At 23.8% G+C, this 15,205-nt stretch overlaps 6 protein-coding genes across 6 annotated transcripts; 4 read left to right on the forward strand and 2 right to left on the reverse strand.

Annotated features, from left to right (window-relative positions):
* Positions 1 to 251: 251 nt before the first annotated feature.
* On the forward strand, positions 252 to 1,580 carry SRAE_2000346600 (39S ribosomal protein L37, mitochondrial; the record flags this gene model as incomplete). Its single annotated transcript, XM_024654661.1, has 2 exons — positions 252 to 500; positions 540 to 1,580. The coding sequence occupies 2 exons, from the start codon at positions 252 to 254 to the stop codon at positions 1,578 to 1,580; spliced, it is 1,290 nt and encodes a 429-aa protein (XP_024508011.1).
* Positions 1,581 to 5,182: 3,602 nt separating this feature from the next.
* On the reverse strand, positions 5,183 to 6,279 carry SRAE_2000346700 (Small GTPase superfamily and Small GTPase superfamily, Rho type and Small GTPase superfamily, Rab type and Small GTP-binding protein domain and Small GTPase superfamily, Ras type and P-loop containing nucleoside triphosphate hydrolase domain-containing protein; the record flags this gene model as incomplete). Its single annotated transcript, XM_024654663.1, has 4 exons — positions 5,183 to 5,541; positions 5,590 to 5,734; positions 5,950 to 6,008; positions 6,057 to 6,279. 4 exons carry the CDS (start codon positions 6,277 to 6,279, stop codon positions 5,183 to 5,185), a joined length of 786 nt encoding a protein of 261 aa, XP_024508012.1.
* Positions 6,280 to 8,471: 2,192 nt separating this feature from the next.
* On the forward strand, positions 8,472 to 9,541 carry SRAE_2000346800 (Hypothetical protein; the record flags this gene model as incomplete). Its single annotated transcript, XM_024654664.1, has 2 exons — positions 8,472 to 9,481; positions 9,526 to 9,541. The coding sequence occupies 2 exons, from the start codon at positions 8,472 to 8,474 to the stop codon at positions 9,539 to 9,541; spliced, it is 1,026 nt and encodes a 341-aa protein (XP_024508013.1).
* Positions 9,542 to 9,707: 166 nt separating this feature from the next.
* SRAE_2000346900 (P-loop containing nucleoside triphosphate hydrolase domain-containing protein) lies at positions 9,708 to 11,544 on the forward strand (the record flags this gene model as incomplete). The annotated part of the gene is made up of 4 exons (XM_024654665.1): positions 9,708 to 11,172; positions 11,246 to 11,251; positions 11,293 to 11,384; positions 11,428 to 11,544. 4 exons carry the CDS (start codon positions 9,708 to 9,710, stop codon positions 11,542 to 11,544), a joined length of 1,680 nt encoding a protein of 559 aa, XP_024508014.1.
* A 298-nt stretch (positions 11,545 to 11,842) lies between these two features.
* Positions 11,843 to 12,997, reverse strand: SRAE_2000347000 (Bestrophin/UPF0187 family-containing protein; the record flags this gene model as incomplete). Its single annotated transcript, XM_024654666.1, has 2 exons — positions 11,843 to 12,776; positions 12,819 to 12,997. The coding sequence occupies 2 exons, from the start codon at positions 12,995 to 12,997 to the stop codon at positions 11,843 to 11,845; spliced, it is 1,113 nt and encodes a 370-aa protein (XP_024508015.1).
* A 1,178-nt stretch (positions 12,998 to 14,175) lies between these two features.
* Positions 14,176 to 15,200, forward strand: SRAE_2000347100 (Lipase EstA/Esterase EstB family-containing protein; the record flags this gene model as incomplete). Its single annotated transcript, XM_024654667.1, has 2 exons — positions 14,176 to 14,835; positions 14,877 to 15,200. The coding sequence occupies 2 exons, from the start codon at positions 14,176 to 14,178 to the stop codon at positions 15,198 to 15,200; spliced, it is 984 nt and encodes a 327-aa protein (XP_024508016.1).
* Between the last annotated feature and the right edge of the window lie 5 nt (positions 15,201 to 15,205).

The following is a 15,205-nucleotide window of genomic DNA, read 5'->3' on the forward strand; positions in this document are numbered from 1 at the left end:
AATGTTAAATGAGTAGACAAATAGACAACCAACGTTCTAGAAATAGGAGAAAAAAGAGAGAACTTTCTAAACCAATAAAGAACAAATAATCTTCGAGAAATTTCTGTAAGAGTCATACAATTGAGTAAAATATCGCTTTAGGATTTCTGCTGCCAGACACTTTACCAAATGGCAAATGAAAGTGCGGTCCCTTTTTATAAAGGATATTTATTAAGTTTCTCTTCTTGAGAGTGTTTTTCTTATCTTAAAATATGGTATTTCGAAAATATAGGCCTGCTAAAGATTTCTCAAAGAATAATACAAGAATTTTTAAAGAAATTTTAAAAGCCAAAAATTTAAGACATATGGCCAGATTTGAAATACCAGAAGTTTTACTTGAAAATAAAGTAGAAGTTTATGATCCTAATGTGGTTAGTTTTGTTGAAAAGCCGAATCCAATCTTGGAACAATTTAAAAGTTTGAATCTCAATTCAATGAATATTAATAAACCAACAATTAAGGTATTTTGATAACCAGAATAATTTTAGTATAATTTTTAGGATCATCCTTTATTTAAAGAAAGAGAGTGCCTTTTATTTGAATCAAAAGAACCATTTTCAGATGGTGTAGATCAAGCTTGTAATCTTACTAATTCAGTATTAAGATCAACATTTCCTTCTTTTTTTGACAATGCAATAAAAAAAATAACTTTACCTAATGACTTTGATAAGGAAATTGAAAATTGTATTCTTGCTGGGGAAAGATTTGATCCAACATTAGAGAAATTACCTAGACGTTTTGATCCTATAATTTTCTGGGTTAAACATCCACGTTTTTATGGAACTCCAGTTATAAAAAGAGGAAATATTATTTTGTCAAGTATTTATCGAAAATTTTTAATATTAGCATATGGTAGAGAGGAAATGTTAGATGTTCGTACAGATTTTGATGCACCATTATCTGGAATGTTAGATCTTTCTGGTCATTTTAATAATCAACCTTTAGTAGTTCGAGGATGCCCACATATAATACTTCAAAAGCCTTCTCCAGCGGAATTATGGTCCTCTATGGATGTAGTTAAAGGTACTACACAAGAAAATGTACCCGAGTTAAGAGCAATCGAAGCAACTTTAGATTTAGATAAAGATAACATATATAATGATGAATCTGTTATTGTTAGAAGTAGATTTCCTCTTTATATTCAAACTATTATGTATACAATGGAAAGAGATCAAAAATATCCATGGACACTTGAACAAAGAAAAGCAAATGTTATCATGAATTGTTTTGGAGCAGCATTAGCTCAAGCAGGAAGAACTTTGCCAGATATGAAGTCTATTAAAACTGTAGATGAAATCGAAGAAGGACTTCAAGAAAAACCTCTTGTAGTAAAGGCTGTACAATTATATAATGGGAAACTAGACATCGCTGTAATTCAATTGAACAGTCTTAAGTTGGATAAAAAAGGAATTAAGAACGAAGTTTGGTTAAAGGCAAATCTCCCGTTGTATGAAACAAAGCCTTTCTGGGAAAATATGGATACTGTGGAAGGATTAAATATGGAAACAGTGGAAGACTTTGGTAAATTAATACTTTGTTAGTTGTTTTTTTTGTTAGCATATTTTTTATTATATTAAAAAATGGGTACTATTCATTTTTGTAGGACCATTTTTTTAGATAGAAATAGGTAAATATTTTTTATTTTTAATTATGATGTTTTTGAATTCTTGAAGAAGAATAATTTTTTAAAATAAAGAGAATTTTTTTATACAATAATTTTAAAAAGATTTTATAAGATCGGGTTTAAAAGAACTTAATAAGAATTAAAAATGTAATAATAATAAGTATGCTAGTACAGAAAATGATTCATTGAAGAAAATTCGATTCATGAGATTTTGCTTTTATAAATAACATTCCGAAAAGATGTTTAGTATAAAAAAGAATTTTTTTCATAAATAATCAAAATTATTATATAAATAAAAACAAAATTTTAAAATAAAATTGAGATAGTTTGTAGTAGATTTTTTAATAAAATTTTTACTAAAAAAAAAATTTTGAAATCATTTACTTTTTTTTAAATATTTATTTAATATGTCAGATTAAAATTTGTATAAATTCATTATTGTATTTTTAAAAAAAATTTCTAATACATACGTGACTTGAAAATTGAGCTATTGTAAATTATTTTAAAAATTCATCCCATTTTAAAGACTATCAAATGACTACAGTAGCATATTTAAATTCTGAAAAAAATTGTTTTTTATAACAATTTTAGAGATAGAATAAGAAATCTAGAAAATCTTCAGCCAATTTTTATATCTCTGAAAATAATAATGTAATAGTTATGAAAATCATTAATATAGATCAACTTTTCAATAGAAATCGAAAGAATCTAGTCCCATCTTCATAGAATAAGTATTTGCTGAGATACTGAAAAGTCGGAAACAATGAATATTTTTGAAAAATTTCCGCCCTTAGTTATATCTCACTTCAGAATAAAGATAAATGCAAACAGATTTCTGCAATCGCCTTCTAATGAATTTCCATATGGGGTCTACCTTCAAATTTTTTTTTTATCATTAACCACTTTTGAGATATAAAAAAATGGTGACAATGGATTACGCGCGAAAAAGCACCAAGTTTCATATCTCATGAACCATTGAAAATAAAAAAATGTTTTTAACGTAAGGTATGCCTTAAATAATGAACGAAGCCCAGCGCATCAAGTTTCATAGTTCTGTGACTTCATTAACTTGAGTTATCACTAGATTCTTGAAACTTTTTTTTAAACATATTTCTTATCATATCTTCATTTCTAGCAATCCTATAAAGATGTGAATAGGCTTAATGAATTTCTCGTAAAAAAATGATCTAGAATAAAGTATTTATTTTAAAAATTTACAATATTATCATAAAAATCATGATTTACAAAAAAATATTCCACAATTTTGCCCCTCAACTTTGATTCCCCATAACTCATGAAATTTCAATTTTAACATATTGTTGATTATATTCAAAATTCATCCCGTTTCAAGATCTATCGAATGAGTATAGTAGCATATTCAAATTCCAAAAAAAGTTGTCCTTCTTTGTTCACATTTTTAGAGGTAAAATCGGAAATCTAGAAAATTTTCAGCCAATTTTTATATCTCTGAAAACAACAAAGTTATAGCTATGAAAATTAATATTCTAGACCAACTTTTGAATAGAAATCGAATGAAACTAATCCCATATTTATAGGATAAGTATTTCTTGAGATACTGGAAAGTCGGAAACAATGAATATTTTAAAAAAATTTCCGCCCTTAGTCATATCTTGCTTCAAAATCATGATAAATAAAATCAGATTTCTGCAATCGTCTTCAATTGAGTTTTAAAATAGGGCCTACCTTCAAAATTTTTTTATATCTTTAACCACTTTTGAGATATAAAAAAATGGTGACAATGGATTATGCGCGAAAAAGTACCAAACTTAGTACTTCAAGAACGGTTGAAAATTTTAAAATCTTTTCAACGTAAGGTATACTTTAAATTATAAAAGAAGCACAGCGCAACTGGTTTCATGCTTTTATGACGTTTTATATTTGAGTTATCGTAAGATTCTTGAAACTTTTTTTTAAACATATTTCTTATCATATCTTCATTTCTAGAAGTCCTATGAAGATGTGAATAGGCTTAATGAATTTCTCGTAAAAAAATGATCTAGAATAAAGTATTTTTTTTTAAAATTTACAATATTATTATAAAAAGCATGATTTACATAGAAATATTTTATAATTTCGACCTTCATCTTTGAATCCTTATAACTCTTGAAGTTTCAATTTTTGAATATTGTTGATTATATTCAAAATTCATCCTGTTTCAAGGGCTATCGAATGAGTATAGTAGCATATTCATATTCCAAAAAAAGTTGTTTTTCTTTGTTTACATTTTTAGAGGTAAAGTCGGAAATTTAGAATATTTTCAGCCAATTTCTGAATTTCTAAAAATAATAATGCTATAGCTATCAAAATTAATATTCTAGACCTAATTTTGAATAGAAATCGAATGAAACTCGTCCCATCTTCATAGGATAAGTATTTGCTGAGATACTGAAAAGTCGGGAAAAATGAATATTTTTGAAAAATTTTCGCCTTTATTCATAACTCGCTTCAAAATCAAGATAAATGAAATCAGATTTCTGCAATTAACTTCAAATGAGTTTTCGAGTGGGATCTACCTTCAAAATTTTTTTATATCTTTAAGTACTTGCGAGATATAAAAAAATGGTGACAATGGATTACGCGCGAAAAAGTACCAAGCTCAATATTTCAAGAACGGTTGAAAATTTTAAAATCTTTTCAACGTAAGGTATACCTTAATTTACGAAAGAAGGCCAGCGCATCAAGTTTCATGTTTCTGTGACTTCATTGACTTGAGTTATCGATAGATTCTTAAAACAATTTTTTAATCATATTTCTTATCATATCTTCATTTTTACAAGTCCTATAAATTTGTGAATAGGTTGAATGAATTTCTCGTAAAAAAGTGATCTAGAAAAAAGTATTTATTTTTAAAATTTACAATGTTATCATAAAAATCATGATTTACAAGAAAATATTCCACATTTTCGCTTCTCAACTTTGAATCCTTATAACTCCTGAAGATTCAATTTTAGTATATTGTTGATTATATTCAAAATTCATCCCCTTTCAAAGGCTATCGAATGAATATAGTGGCATATTCAATTTCCAAAAAAAGTTGTTTTTTTAATTATTTTTTTTTTATTTATTTGTTGTTTTATACAAAGAGTTTTACTAAATCAACATTGCAATTTTAAAAAAAAATTATACATATGTATAATATTTAAATATTTAAAAAAAATTTCTAGTATGTCAGTGACTTTAAAGTAAAGCCATCGAAGTATAACATTCATCTGAATAAAGGGATACAGAAGACTACTGCTGGAACAACAAGAAACAGCAATGTATAAGCAGAAATATTCATTACAATAATCTTGCTGAATTCAATTGTAGAATAAAAGATAAATATGAGATTTTTTTTCTACAAATGCTTCAAAATATAACAACTTGATAGTTTCTTAATATTCAAATTAAAAAAAAGATAGATCTAACAAAAGAATGATTCTACTACAAAATGTAGAATTTTTTTTAAAAATAATATTATTTAAAATATAACCAATAAATTTATGATAAAAAAAATTATTATATAAGTTTTTTAGTCATTGAGACAAATTTCCTGAAACCTTCTTTTAAATTAACAGAACTTTGTTTTTCTAATAGTACGGCTTTTGCTGTTTGAAACTTGGCATTAATTTTAGCACCCAATTTATTTCCTTTTTCATGCTTTTCCTTTACTCCATTCATTGCAGTAACTATAGCCTTATCAAAAACATCCTTTAAACATCTTTGTGTCAAAGCAGAACATTCAACGTATTCTGCAGACAGTTGATCTGCAATAGATTTACCCTTTGAAAAGTCCACCGGTTTTTGTCCTATTCTTTGGAGCTCCATTATTGAATTAAGATTTGTCCTTTCATCTAAATGTGTTCCAACAAGAATAACTTTAATAATAAAAAATATGTTTATTTGAAATTACTTTATAAACATACGTGGAACATTGGGAGAAATTTTATTTATTTCTGGTAACCATTGAACTAAAATTGAATTCAAACTAGATGGTTTCATTATATTGAAACAAAGAAGAAATGCATCAGCTTCATTGTATGATAATGTTCGAAGTGTATCAAATTTTGACTAAAAATAAATATATTTAATATAATAGTTAAAAAAGAAGTTTTTTTTTAATGTAAAAAATAAAAAATGTTTGATTTGTACTATTTTTTTTTGTAAATTAAATTTTATTTTATAGAAGTAATATGATAAAGTAGTCATTATGTAAAGTTGATTAACATATCTAGATTTTTGAGAATGAATAAATATTGAAGTTATAGTTTATTTTTTAAAATTACCTGTCCTGAAGTATCTGAAAGTTCTAGCTTAATAGGTTTGTTATCAACCCATACAGTTACTATTAAAATAATTAATATTTAATATTAAAAAAAAATTACAAAATTACCTGAGTAATTATCAAAAGCTGTTGGTGTATAAGAATATGGATATCCATTTGTAGTATAAGCCACAATTAGTGAAGTTTTTCCAACACCAGCATCACCAACAAATACACATTTTAGCGTACTAGCTTCATCTGTTGTTTGTGAATTATTTTGATTATAAATAAAACTATTATTATTAGAAATATAATTTTTTCCATAATTTAATGACCTTTTATTATTATACATCTAAAATATTAACTGAAAAATAGATAAAATAAATTGAAAAAAAATTATTTAACAAATGTTTAGTGATAATATTTTTACAATATTTAATAAATGAAGTGGTACTAGAAATATTGAAGTATAGTTATTCTTAAAAGAAAATAAATAGAAAAAGAGATAAATATTCTTCAATTAATTACAGGTAATAGTAATTTTTAATTACTTTTTACATAATATGGTTTCTATAAAAAGTTTTTCTAGACAAAATAATAATCTTAATTTTTATCTTAAAATTTAAATACAATATTATTTTGATATTTTGGGATATTATATTAAAGATAAGAAAATAGACAAAATAAGGTAATTGATTTAAAAGTAAATGAAACGATCCTTCTTTTTTATTATTATTTTTAATAAACTTTATTGTAAATATATATATATATATTTTAAAATGAAAAAATTTTATTATATTCATATTTTTAAATAATTAAATGGTTAAAATTTTGGTCTAGAAAAATATAACTATTAAAAAGTGATTATCTTTAAAAAGTTAAAAATACTTTCTTCAATTCATTTAACATTTATTGATATATATACATATATATACACATAATAGAAATGATAATACTTTATAACTAATTATGAAATATTTAATAATGAGATCAAAATTTTCTTTTTGTCTTTTGTCTTTAACATTAAAATGTAAAAGAAAAAGTAGTTTTGGGGTTAATATTTATATGTATTATGATAAAGGTACCAATATTTATTATATAATAACAGTCTCCTTTTCAAATTATCACAATTTACATGATTGAATAAAGAATAATAGTAATATAGATAAATTACTGGCAACGGTAACTATCAAAAATGTGGTTTTCAATTTCCATTTTAATGATTAAATAATATTACATTCTTACTATCTTTTTACCGATCATACTTACAATATATACTTTATTTATTATACACATATAGTCATATCCAGTATATAAGAAATGTAAATCTATACAACTTTACTTCAATTATACTTTTTTTTTTACCTAAATTATTATTATTATATGTAGTAATCATGACACATTGAAAGAATCTTTCTTTTCTATAATACTCAAATAAAATAATGTATCATTTAAAATATTTAGTAATTTTTGATTATTAATCAATCTTTTATATATTCATTGCAGAATCGGAACTTTATTTTTATATTTCATAAAATATATTTATTAAGGCTTGTTTAATACAAATTATTTTGAAGGTCATTAACTTGTTTATTTTATTATTAAAAGAAATAATTCTTTACAAACTAATAAATTAATATTAATTTTTTTTTAATGTTAAAAAAAAATTATACATGTTTCTTTATATATTGTAAAATAAAAAATTTTGAAAAATGACGTCAAATGATTGAATATAATTTTACACTTAATTAAAAATTTTATTCATTTGAATTATTTTGGAAAAAAAAAATTATAAATTTTATTGTGGAATAGTTTATTATTTTTGAAATTTCAAAAATTAAATTTTTTTGCAATTTGTAAAATAATTTTTTAATAGTAAATTACAATAAAATCATGAATGTAGGTTGAAATTGTAAAGTGTGTAAAATAGATATGTTTTAATTAATAAAAAAATTTTCACAAATTAAATTTTTTATTTTAATTATGTATAAATGGTATAAAACAAGAAATTAATAATTCAAACTTATTATACATAGATATTAAAATTGTTAAAATAAAAAATCATTTATACTTTTTTAATGTATATTTAAAAAAATAATGTAAATAAACTTTAGTTTATACAAAAAGGTCAGGTATCAATTTGCATTTAAAGTGAAAAAAGTTTTCACTATAAATAATTTAACAATGTAAAAAAAAACTATCAGAAAATAAAACTTTAAACAAAGTTTTATGATCTTTGAGACAAAAGATATATAAATGAATGAAACATGGCAAGATTTTGATTGTATTAAATTTTCTATATACCAATTACTCTTGAAAAGATTGTTTTAATTACAGTAGCAAAAAAAATAAATTACCAAAATTCGCCTTCATGATTTTGTTTAGATTTTTTCTACCAGTCATATCATACGGTTATTTCAATTAAATTATTCTCTTCACAATGAGTATATCTTTATAAAATTTAGTTGTCAGTCGAAGTTTTATCATAGAAATTTAAATAATCGTTTTTGATATTACTAACTGTAATATGTTTTTTTAGATATTATGGCATTTGAAGAGGAAAGTATTTTGGATCTTGATAATCTTCCAATAGCACATTTTCTTACCTATAAGTATGAAATCATTGAACACTTTATGATGCCAAAAGCAGAACAATGGTTGTCCAGAATTATTTCAAAGATAAAAACAAAAGATCAAGTTTCTAGAATCACAAACATTTGTTCACAGGGACGTTATCGAATTTGCAAATTATACTATGAGGAATTTAAACCCTATTTAGATAAGCATTTTATTATTGCAGCTCTTAATGAATTTCCACATGAGGTTAGAGAACGTGCATTATTAGAAAATCTTCCACCATTTGGACTTGAATTATATTCGCAATTTTTTTCTAAAAGACATGATAGCAGATTATTTGAAAAACTTCTTTTTATTACAAACTGGTATGATGTATTTGATAAATTTAATAGTAATTTAAAATACAAAAGTTTTTGCCAAAAAATAAGACTTGAAATGAAAAGATACCCGGGGGTTCCTGAATTTTTAGGATGTGTTTTTCTTAGAGAATTACCTTATATTAGTCATTTTAAATCTATTGATGAAAATTGGTTTTATGATTTTCGTGCGGTTTGTGCTGAGTCTGAAACTAATAGAGCTATTGTTATGATGTATTTTCCAGAATTTGTACCATTTTTGAAATCAAGAAAATTGAAGCAGGAAAATGATGAAAAGGAAAGAAAAAGGACATTAGGTAGAAATTTATTTCCTGATGATACAGAGGTTCCTGATGTTCCATCTAATCCAAGATTCCAGTCTGATTATATGAGTCATCTTACTGAGATATCTTGTAAATCAATGGGAACAATGCAACCATTAAAGTCATATCAACAAGAATTAGTATCAGCTGTTGATGGAGATAATGAGAACCACATTTTATGGGTACCTGAACAAATAGGAAAAATGTCAATTGTGTCTCATATTGCTGAAAATCATTATCAACTACTAGCTAAACACCAAAAACTTACACGAATGCTTTTTTTGGTACCACATTTTAAGTATGTTAGAGAATATACAAATCATCTTCGTTCTCTTTGTTCAGATTTATTGAATATTGATGGAATCGCAGATTGTGAATGGAAATTTGATAATATTGGTCGGGTGATGGCTCATGATTTAGTTGTTATGTCTGGTCAAATGTTTTTAGATTTGTTAAAAGTAAAAAATGTAGATTTTCGCTTATATTTTCAGGATTTTTCATTAATTTTTATCGATAGCTGTGAGATGTCACTTGAGGGTCATGCATATTTTACAATTGTAAATTTACTTAAAGAAAATAAGTATGAAAAACCAAAAGTAATTGGATTAACAGAAACACTAGGAAAACATATTTCAAATAATGAAGAATGTAGTATGGATTCATTGGCTGATCTTTGTCTCAATTTGAATTGTTACAAGATAGACATTATCAGAAATAGTGTTGAAGATTTTTATCAAGATATTCCAAAAGGATTTCAAGAGATTGTCTTTTGTCTTTCTCCTCCTAATTTTTTGCATCATTTAATTATCCGTGAATCATATACTGTTGAAAAGGCTGTAGTTGAGGTAATGGGTAAATTTGATCCTGATAATATTTTACTACAATCAGTATTTCCTGGTATTGATGAAGGTGGATATGAAAGTTTTTGTAATACTCTTGTTCAATCAATTCAAGATAAACCTGAAGGACCAATAAAAAGAGGAATTATAGCTGCTGTAGATTATCTTGTAATATTAGCTGTAACATTATCTCTTGATACAGTTATTCCAACAGAATACTCATTTGATAGTTGTCTTTATAAATTAAAAAGATGGAATGATAAATGTGAAGATGAATCAATATTAACACGAAAAGTTCTTGAATCTTATAACAGAATAATTAACTCAAAGGATGACTCAAGATTTAAAGCATTAGAATCAGAAAATAAATATCCATTGATTCGCCTAGAAAAAACTCTTAAAAAAGTTCTCGATACAAATCGCAAAGCAAAAATACTAATTCGTGTTGGTAATGGAGCACTTGCATTAAACCTTTTTCGTTGGTTATCTACTACGCAAATTTTAAGTGATTATAATGTAACTCATTCATATATTGTTGGAACAAATCGTCAAAATTTAACTGACACCTCACTAGATATTTATCGTTTTGACAAAATATCTAAATTTTTTGATGGTTTAATTAATATTTTAATAACAACTGATGTTTGTCAGGATGATATTGATATAAGTTATGTTGATTGTTTTATAAGTTACAATTGTTCTGTTACATATTCAAAATGTACAGGAAGTTTTAAAAAAAGTGGAATGTTTCCAAAAATTATGGCACTTATTGTATCAGAAGGTTTACTTGAATTAGATGATCAAAAAAAATTTGAAAAAGATAGAATGACAAATTGTATTGTAGAAAGAATTCGTGGATTGTCAGATCAAGAATTTAGACATTTTATTGAGGAAAGAAATAGAATAAATCAGACTCGTAATAAAAATTTTGAAATTGCTAAAAAAGAGATATCTTACAAAAGTGAAGGAAAAGTTTTTAATATTTCTTGTTGTTCCTGTATGTCACAAATTTGCTCCTCAAAAGATATTGGAATTTTTGATAATATATCAAATATTATTATTAATTCAAATGTTTGGTCTAATGTAATATATTCAACAGACAAACATTATAAGTATGGAAGAACATTTATGCGTGTTGGACTTGTTTATTGTAAAAAATGTAAAATAGATATACCTAAAAATGCCGATGAAAATAGTGCACTTGGTTCAATTATAAAATTAAGACAAGGGTTTGTAATTAAATTGACAGTAAGAAATGTAATTTTTACAGATGTTGTAACTAATGAAAACATTTACAAAAAAAGTTGGAGTACCATTGAAAATTATTTATTTCTACCAAAAGAAGTTACTGAAGAGGAATATGTAAGTTTATATAATTTTGTAAAATGTAACTTTTTTTTTTCAGCGCATTTACTGTCATGAATCTATGTGTTATGATCCAGATATGCATCTTAAATTTATGAAAAAAATGTCATTTTACATGGGAGCTTGTCGTAGTTCTACTTTTTATAAAGAAAAATAATTTGTATATTACATTAATATTTATTATAACTTGTACATATTGTATATTTTGCTCACAAAAATTTTTTTATTGATATAATTAAGATGAAAAGTAATTTTTGGCAGATTAACTTACTTTTTTTTTGAATTCAAAAATATAGTTTGGTGTTATTAAATGTATAATTGAAGATGACTACAATATTATGGGAAATAATTCAAAATTATAAATAGTCAGTAATTTAATAAAAAAAAAGTTTGTTTTATATTTTATTACAATATAGAAATAACTGTTAGGTTTGATACAATATACTAATAAAATTTTAATTAATTTTTCCTTTTTTTAATAAAGTTTCATATGGAAATTCATTAACTTCTGGAGTATTTAATACTTTCGGATATGGTTTTTTATACATTACATCACCAATAATTGATGGTGTAAATTCTAAATCTTTATCTACAATTCCAAGTCCAGCTGATAAATTTCTATTTAAAACAAAATCTACATCAATATCATCATCATCATTACCTAATGGATTTACCAATTCTTCAGCAAGTTTTAACCAACCCATATAAATAATAAATTGTAATACAGTAAATATTGGTACATATAAATTAAGTGATTTATTTTTTTTATCATAAAATTCATTTGACATTCCTTTTTGTCTACTAATTAAACAAAAGAAAAAATAACTTCTAACGGCAATTGAAACTATTTGAGTATAAGATAATGGTATTGGAAACCAATCATATATTAATAATTGTTGAAGTGAACCTTTAAATGCCATAATTTTTCCTAAACAATCTTGTACACCAAAATGACCATTATCTAATCTACCTTCTTTTGAAGCATCTATAATTAATTTCATTGCCCAGGATACTGGAATCCACCATGGTGCTAAAGTATTTCTTGCTTGATGAGAAAGTTTTTCACATTCATCTTCTGTAAGATATCCTTGATCTTTAATATGAGAATATTCTGGAAAACGTTTTCTAACTTTTGGACTGATATCTCTATAAACAAGAACTTGAGATGTTGCCATATATCTTAATATTGATCTTCTCATAAATTGTGAACGAATATCCATTCCTGATATATATTGTGTACAATAAATTGAAAAACTATCAATAAATGATAAATTATCAATTATTAAAAACCATCTCATAACAACTTGTGTTACATAAAATCCTAACATAAATGTTAAAGGAATAAATGATTGAAATTTTAATATAGCATATGAAACTCTATCAAAAGTTCTATATAAATAAATAAAATATAAATTAATGTAATTTACTTACATTTTTTGTTCATCATTAAATCCAAATCTAACTAATAAATAGATAGCTATAAATAATAATGCCCAAACAATAAATTCTTTATAAACACCCTTCCAGACACTTCCTTTCCATCTTAAAAGAACTCTAACATTAGACCATATAGAAGCATTTCTAATATCTTGAGCATACTGTATCGTCATGATAAATTTTAACAAAACTATACTTATGAAATTTTTTATACTTTTAAATAATCATTTAAAGATTATATTAATCTTATAGAAATATTTAATCTTTAATTCTATAGGTTTTTGTTTACTTTTCAGAAACATTTTCAATGAGATATTAAAAATTTACAATTGGATATAAAATAACTTTTTAATAATAATTTTGAATAAAATAATCTTTTAAGAATAAAAGATTATTTATATTTGTATTTTGATATTTTTTTTATATATACAAAAATAATGGTTCTTGAATTACACATAAAAATAATAAAAAAAAAAACTTTATTAAAAATGTTATTATATTCTTAAACTTTACAAAAAGAAATTATATTTTAAACATTATTTAATTTAATTTTTTTTTTTTAAATATGTAAGTTTACATTCAAATATTTTACAACATAATTTATTAATTTTTAACAATTGATAAATAGATTTTAATTTACGGAGTATAAATATACTTTTTTTTACTAAAAAAAACTTTATTAATGATAATAAAATTACTAGTAAATATTTAAATTACAAATATAATTTAATAATTAAAAAAAAAGAAATGTTTATTAATTAACAAAGTACTTCATTTCACTATTTTTTAAATGTATATTTTTAATGACGACACTAATTAAAATTTTATAAAATAACGAAAGTTTTATGTAATTATCTAATTAGTTAATTAAAGTAATTATTTATTAATTTGCTTATTAAATTTTTATAAGAATAAATGCATAAAGAAAAAATCAGAATAAATGATTTCATATTTGTTTTTTTGACATTAAAACATCAAAAAAAGTTTAACATCACTTCCTTTCTTTTGAATATTTCATCAAAATTATAAAAAAAAGTTTGAAATTAATTTCTAACAGTAATCAATTTTTATTTTAAATATTTTTTAAGTAAAAAATATGATTATATCATTAGTTATAAATCATAATTAAAAATTGTATAATTTATTAATATACTAAAACATATTTTATTATAATTACTTCTAATATATTGTTAAAATAAATTTAATCTTATCTTTAAAAAAAAATACATTCTTGGTTAGAATTTTTTAATCATTAATCTTGCTTATCATAATGTTTGATGCTAAAGCATTCTTGATAATTATAATGATAGAATATAAATAATAATAAGCAAGTATTATTTTTAAACATTAAATGAAATACTTTTTAAAATCAACACTATTATTACTGATATTAAATCATTTTAAAGTATCAACTTCCGTAAAAGGACCTTTTACAGAAGATTTTAGGAAATGGTTAAATAATAATGGTTATAGTGAATATGACTTTCCTAAATTAATGTTTGGTACTTCTGGTTCATATGGTGGTAAAATAACTACAAATGAAACTATACAAAATATACCAATTATATTTATACATGGAAATTCTGATTCTGCATTGAATGCTGGTACCTCAACAACTACTGGATGGAGTAAAAATATTGAATATTTTATTTCTAATGGTTATAAATCTGGAGAGTTATATGCATTAACATGGGGTGATAGAGATCCTTTGACAGCCTCATTAAAAGTACATGACTGTGAAACTGTAATACGTTTAAGAAAATTTATTGAAGCTGTTTTAAATTATACTAAATCACCTAAAATTAATATTATATCACATTCAATGGGTGTAACACTTGGTAGGAAAGCTATACAAGGTGGTATATTATTAGAATATCTTGGAACATCTTGTGATATTGGAAAATCTATAAATGATAAAATTGATATTTTTATTGGTATATCTGGTGCAAATTTAGGTTTATGTAATTGTGAAGGATACTCTTCAACAATATCACCAACCTGTAATCCTATTGTAAGTTAAATAATAAATAATAACAGGTTTTATTTCTTTAGAATGGACTTTATCCAGGAAATTTTTGTGGATTAAATGTTGCTGTTTGCGGAATAAATCCTCTTCCATTTCCATGTTCAAGTGTAATATATAGTAACTTTCTAACAACATTAAATAATAATCTTACACCAGAAGCGTCAACTATTTTCTCTTTATGGTCAAAGAATGATGATATTATAATGTATTTTGATTATGTATGGGGAAAACCAACTAGTCTAATACCAAACAGTATAAAAAAAGTAGTTTATGGATTAACACATATGGAAACAAAAGAAAATACTTTAGATATACAATATCAAATGATAACTAAAAGGGAAATAGATTAATTTTT

Source organism: Strongyloides ratti (assembly GCF_001040885.1).
Source record: "Strongyloides ratti genome assembly S_ratti_ED321, chromosome : 2".
NCBI lineage: Eukaryota > Metazoa > Nematoda > Chromadorea > Rhabditida > Strongyloididae > Strongyloides > Strongyloides ratti.